At 43.7% G+C, this 5,369-nt stretch overlaps 1 protein-coding gene across 1 annotated transcript; it reads right to left on the bottom strand.

Annotated features, from left to right (window-relative positions):
- Positions 1–2,496: 2,496 nt before the first annotated feature.
- ord (orientation disruptor) lies at positions 2,497–4,964 on the bottom strand. The gene is made up of 6 exons (XM_018009355.2): positions 4,554–4,964; positions 3,837–4,459; positions 3,514–3,766; positions 3,253–3,432; positions 3,103–3,189; positions 2,497–3,029 (listed from the first exon to the last, which is right to left on the bottom strand). The coding sequence occupies exons 1-6, from the start codon at positions 4,593–4,595 to the stop codon at positions 2,790–2,792; spliced, it is 1,425 nt and encodes a 474-aa protein (XP_017864844.1). The 5' UTR covers positions 4,596–4,964; the 3' UTR covers positions 2,497–2,789.
- Between the last annotated feature and the right edge of the window lie 405 nt (positions 4,965–5,369).

Below are 5,369 nucleotides of genomic sequence, written 5' to 3'. Positions count from 1 at the left end.
GGCATTACATATCCAAGTCTCGCTTAACATGTTCACACCTCCTGTTGAGCGGCGCTAAGTGGCCGTATTTGTTGTTTGGCGAATTTCAGCACTCGTGCAGACCCGCAGCGACTAATTGCAGCCAGCTGTAGGTGCCGGCAGTGTCCACTGGTGGCCACCAGCACAAATAGAGCTAGGGCGGAATCTGGCAGAGTCCGGCATCATAATTAATTCAAATTTAAATTTCCTTTTGGCGCATTGCACGCGCCTGCTTTGCAGGGGGCGAGTGCGGTCGGTCAGGTGGCCATAATCATGCGCGGCTTTTAGCGTCTGCCACGCCCCTGACACACGTGTGTGGGCTTGTGTGTGTGTGTTGGCATGTAGAGGCTGTCAGCCAGTATAATAAACTGTTTAAATATTTAGTTGAAACGAGTTTTTAATGCTCATTTGCGCTTTTAGCAGCCGGCTACAGCTAACGGGGCTGAGAGTCGAAGCTGGCTAACATTTTCGGCTGGCCGGGTCAGCAGCCAGCAAAAGGGCAAATGCCGTCATAGCCGTGCACTTGTTGTTGCCGTTCTGGTTGTTCTTGTTCTTGTTGTTGTTGTAGTCGCATCATGAAATCGCCCTTACATAATTACAGATTGCGATGCCAACACGCTTCGGTGAGCCAAGCAGCTGTTGTTGCTCCAGCAGCCGCTTATTAATTTTTAATTATGCCCAAAGACGGGCTTGACCTTTTTCATGCAGCCCTGAGCATCTGGGCTTGTCTTGCCAGCGCCCCGGCCCGAGTTCGCAACCTTTTCTGCCTCCTTAGGCATCCTGATGTGGGTAATCAGCGAGGCTGTTTAATCTGCAGTCGTTGAAGGCACTTTCCACATGAAATTTAATAGAGTCGTATGCTAGCAGTGCGACTCATTACTTAGATCGCATATATTCAGATTGATATCAGACTCCTTGCACTGCACACAAGGGGAAGAGCCAAGGAAATGCTGCCTGAGTCTAGTCGGTGTTTACTTTCCGATTGCCGAAGCAGAAAACGTAGAAAGTGCAAGTCGCGAAATGAGAGGCAAATCTGAAGGCATTCTCGGAAAAGTCTGCTTTTTTTCTTGGTGCCATTTCGCAATTATTCAAATTGCCAGCACCGGCTGTGTAGTGCGTGCGTCTGAGGCTTAGCTGTCATTTCGCTGAGTGCAGCACCGCGCTTTGGATGAGGTGCGAAAACTGGCACGTAATTCGGCCTGCAGCTGCCAGCCGAGCTGCAGTGAAACCTGTCAGCTGGCCGGCGAGTTGGCCAACTGCGGCAACTAAGAGCTGACCCCAGGGCTGCAAATATTCGCCAATAAATTTAAAAGTGTTTGCCCAGCAGCTATGAAAAACTAATTACTCTATTACAAGCAATGGATGCTGTTTTGAGTGGCGGACAAGGGGAGGTGGATTAGTGAATCTGAGCTCTTAAAGTTGTAGAGCTTCAGAATAGATAGCAAATTCTCTTTAAAGATTTGTATTTTCGCCATGTTGCGTATGAGCGATGAAGTGCAAATGCATTTGACTGACGACGCTCGCAAAGAGACATGAGAAATGCTGGGGAAAACATTTCCAAATGGTGCCTGGGCTCAACAAATGCACCACTAAAAGTTGCACAAACAACCACCAATCAGTCAAGCAGTCAGTCAGACAGTCAGTCAGTCAGCCAACAAGCCATCCAGCCATTCAGCCACACTGGCAGCCAGCGAGCCAGTGTTGGGTTGCGGATACGGATACGGAAAACATATACTGTCAGCTACATCCTTCTTTGGCTCTCTGCTTCTTCTACTATGTGTCAGTGGGCGTGGCGAGGCGGGTCGGTCTGCGGGATGCTGACTAAAAATGCTTTCGGTTTGCGCAAAATGCAATTCGCCGGAAAATGACGCGTGCCACTGGCTGACAACTAATGTAGCGCACTGTTGCTGCTGCTGCTGCTGCTGCTGTTGCTTTTGGTAGTACAGTTAGCCAACATTTCTTTTTTTGTAAATTTATTTCAGCCCTGTTGTTTAGGCCACACTGACAGACAGCTACCTAATTGAAATTCAGCTAAAAATGATCTCATCTATCTAGCAGCAGTTCCAAAACATTTGCATATAATAACGCAAATTATAAATGAGATTGATAACTGCAGAAAATCAACTAAATAAACAACTGTACTTTTGATGAGGCAAAAAAAAATAAAAATAAAAATAAAAATAAAAAAAAATAGTATACTATAAAATTTAGATTATAAAGAATTAACATGTATAAATATTTTATATTTCAATATTAAATATTATTTAAACTATTTACAAATTATATAGATATATTTTTTTATTAATTCTCTATAATATTCAATATACAATTTTTGTCGGCATGATGATATGATCTATATTTCTGATGAGATAGGGTATATGTCACATTACAAAAATATAATCAGGATATGATATGCTATGTGTTAGAGTGAATTGTTGATATTGCATTGATATTTTGTAGATTAAAATTGAATACATTGAAGTATTTAGTATTTTATTTTATTATGATAATAATAGTAATAAATTATGTTTAGATGAATATAGGTATTATGTATGCGAGTGTGAATACAATTACAATATGAATAAATAATTTTTGTCCAATAGATCAATTAATATGATTATGTGTGTGATTGTATGAGAGTATGAATACAATTAGAATATGAATAAATCATTATTGTCCAATTGATCAACGTAATCAATTAATTTATGTATATATGTGTTATGTAGTAAGTAAATAAATATATAAATAATATTTATATTTGAAACATGCATCTATTCCAAATTGATGGCCTCCTTGATCACCTGAATGCCGCTGGGGGCCTTCTTAGTCACATCCTCGCCCAGCTGCCAAGAGATGGCGCCAGTTTTGTCGTCGCGCTTCTGCACACATTTGATTACCTGGCGATTCTCCGGCAGCAGCGTCATGGCGCCCGGATACTCAATGAATACCACCAGACCCAGGGTCTCAGCGAGCTCAATAATGCGATGCAAGTAGCGCAAGCAAAACCATTTCTGTCATAAGTATTTGCCAAAGAACGAGGTTTATCAGATCGTGCCTATTGCATTGGGTTTGGGCGAGACTTACAGTGGAGTTGCCTTGGCCATCAGCCTTGGATTGGATGCCGTTCATAAAGGTGGCCGTGGCGTACTGCAGGCAAACAAACTCGCTCAGCTGTGGTGGCAAGTGGCGTTATATATCGTAGTCTACAGAGCATACAGTGCGGGTCATACACACCTTTTCGAGTTGGCCCAGGAACAGCACCGACTGCTTGGCAAGGTGGGCGAGTGCCAGTTGAAAGGCCACCAGCAGAATATCCATGATGTTATGGTCAGTGCGATTCCAAAAGGAGTCGCTCTCATCACGGATCAGCTTGATGCTGCTGCGCACATTGCAGAAGTCAAAGTCGTCCACAGTCTGGGAAAATGAAATTGATTCAGATTAAATACAATTGAAATGCATATGAAGAGCCTGTAGCTATAGGTGCTGCTCTCTTACCACCTCATCCAGAGCAGTATAGCGGTTGAGGCGTGGCACAAAGAACCACACGGTGTACTGATTAATCGTGATGTACTCGAAGATGATGCGAACTTTGTCGAATATTTGCAATAGGAAGCGACGTTCGCTCTGGCGAGTTGCCTCGCAGGCAGCCAGGCAATTGGTGGCCAGCTTTTTCAGAAGCACGTGATCATGGTCGTTGTTCTGGCGATCCAAGAGCTTGGCAAAAGTGTCAAACGGATTGCCATCCTCCCTGCAATGGTAATACGGACTCGTCAGTTTTTCAAAGTTGGCCAGAAGATGTGAGGCGGTGTGGCAGGCACCTGAGATTGCGATAGGTGCTGGCATCGGCCTGAATTATCCTCAGCCAGTTACTGGCGTACTCCTGCTGGATGGTGCTCATCAGCTCCGTCAGTCGCGGCGGCTGTACGAAGAATATGCTGTGGAACTCCACAACGGACACCTCGCGCCACTCGCCCATATTGAGCTGGAAGCTAATGTAGTCCAGGCCATCCTCGTCATCGAAGCGACGATGCACGTTCACCTCGTACACCATTTGGCGGCGCGAGCGCATAATTTGCTTTATCAGAGCGCGGCGCTCCTGACGCTCCTGGGCCTGCTTCGAAGTGCTCGGCTCCATGTCCAGGTCGCTCTCGGGATCCGGGTCGTATTCAACACTAATGCCCCCCAGGCGCGCCAGCTTGAAACTCATCTTCACGCTGCCCTTGCCGATTTCCAGCTGCGGCAAGCGGCGCAAGCTCTCGCCGTTGCTGTACTCCACGCCGCACATCAACTGCAGGGCGAGGCCCACGGGCGTCACCATCAGGGACGACGATGGCACGGTGCCATTCGGCTTGTACAGATTGTACAGCAAGAGATGCACATTGTCAACCTGGGAGAACTTCAAAAACTCCTTCTCACAACCCAAACAGTTTTCAATAGTCAGCTGGACATTGGAGATGCGATAAATGGTAATTTTATCAAATATAATTTATTCTCTTAAATCGATTTTGAATACAATTCAACTTCGTTTGACTTACCGAAATAATTTGCAACAAATTAGTTTCCTGTTGCTCAGCCATTTTACAAAGTTTTTCTCCGGGCAGATTTCTTTTCTTTTTAACGAAATTTTCTCAAGCTTTGACACTTGCACAGACTTTTCAGAAAGAGTGTTGGTGAACGTTGGCAGGGTCAACCTTTTGTCAATATCGATAGCTGATCATCGAAATGGTTAAGCAATTTAATACAATTCGCCAGAGTTGCCATTTTTCCGAAGCACCAAAAATTAGATTTTGATGGAAAGGCGATTAAAAAGCTAAATAGGAATTCGAAAACATTCTTGTTGGATTTATGATTATATAATTGATTAACTATATTAAATTGCATTACATTTTGTAATGTCTTTCAATTTTTATTGACTTTTCATTGTATACAAAATTAAGAAATACTTATAAATTTAAATTTAACATATGAAAAGAGCTTTTTCAAAGCTATCATTTTTCCGCTGTTTTCGAATTCGTGCCACAATCAGGTTTTAGTGATGTCAGATCTAATGGGGGGAAAGCTGAAATGTCACCAGTGGACCCATTTAGTGTTGGTAAACGTCAGTTCGAATTGACATCCAAATCGACGTTATTTTTTAAACTGACTGAGCCGTTGGGACAATCTGCAATCTGATCAACCCCTCGACGATTGCTTCAGTCCAATATAAATTTTGTGAAATCAACAAGGAATTAACATTATGAGCCAAAGCCGGCCGCATGCGAAGTGAGCCGTTAAATTGAAAGAGCCAACATAGTATGTACATAAAATCAGAATTAACGGCTTTCTAAGTGCCATAAAAGCTGCCACGGTGT

Source organism: Drosophila arizonae, chromosome 5 (genome assembly GCF_054131065.1).
Source record: "Drosophila arizonae isolate 15081-1271.41 chromosome 5, UAZ_ARI_1.0, whole genome shotgun sequence".
NCBI classification, from domain to species: Eukaryota; Metazoa; Arthropoda; class Insecta; order Diptera; family Drosophilidae; genus Drosophila; species Drosophila arizonae.
Note: the sequence above shows the minus strand (reverse complement) of the source record. Positions and strands in the feature narration are given on the sequence as shown.

Excerpts from the sequence above, each read along its gene's own strand:
- ord (XM_018009355.2), bottom strand. The coding sequence starts at position 4,595 with ATGGCTGAGCAACAGGAAACTAATTTGTTGCAAATTATTTCG. Across the intron at positions 3,433-3,513 it reads ATACTGCTCTGGATGAGGTG|ACTGTGGACGACTTTGACTT; the intron begins GTAAGAGAGCAG and ends TCATTTTCCCAG. Across the intron at positions 3,030-3,102 it reads ATGGCCAAGGCAACTCCACT|AAATGGTTTTGCTTGCGCTA; the intron begins GTAAGTCTCGCC and ends TACTTATGACAG.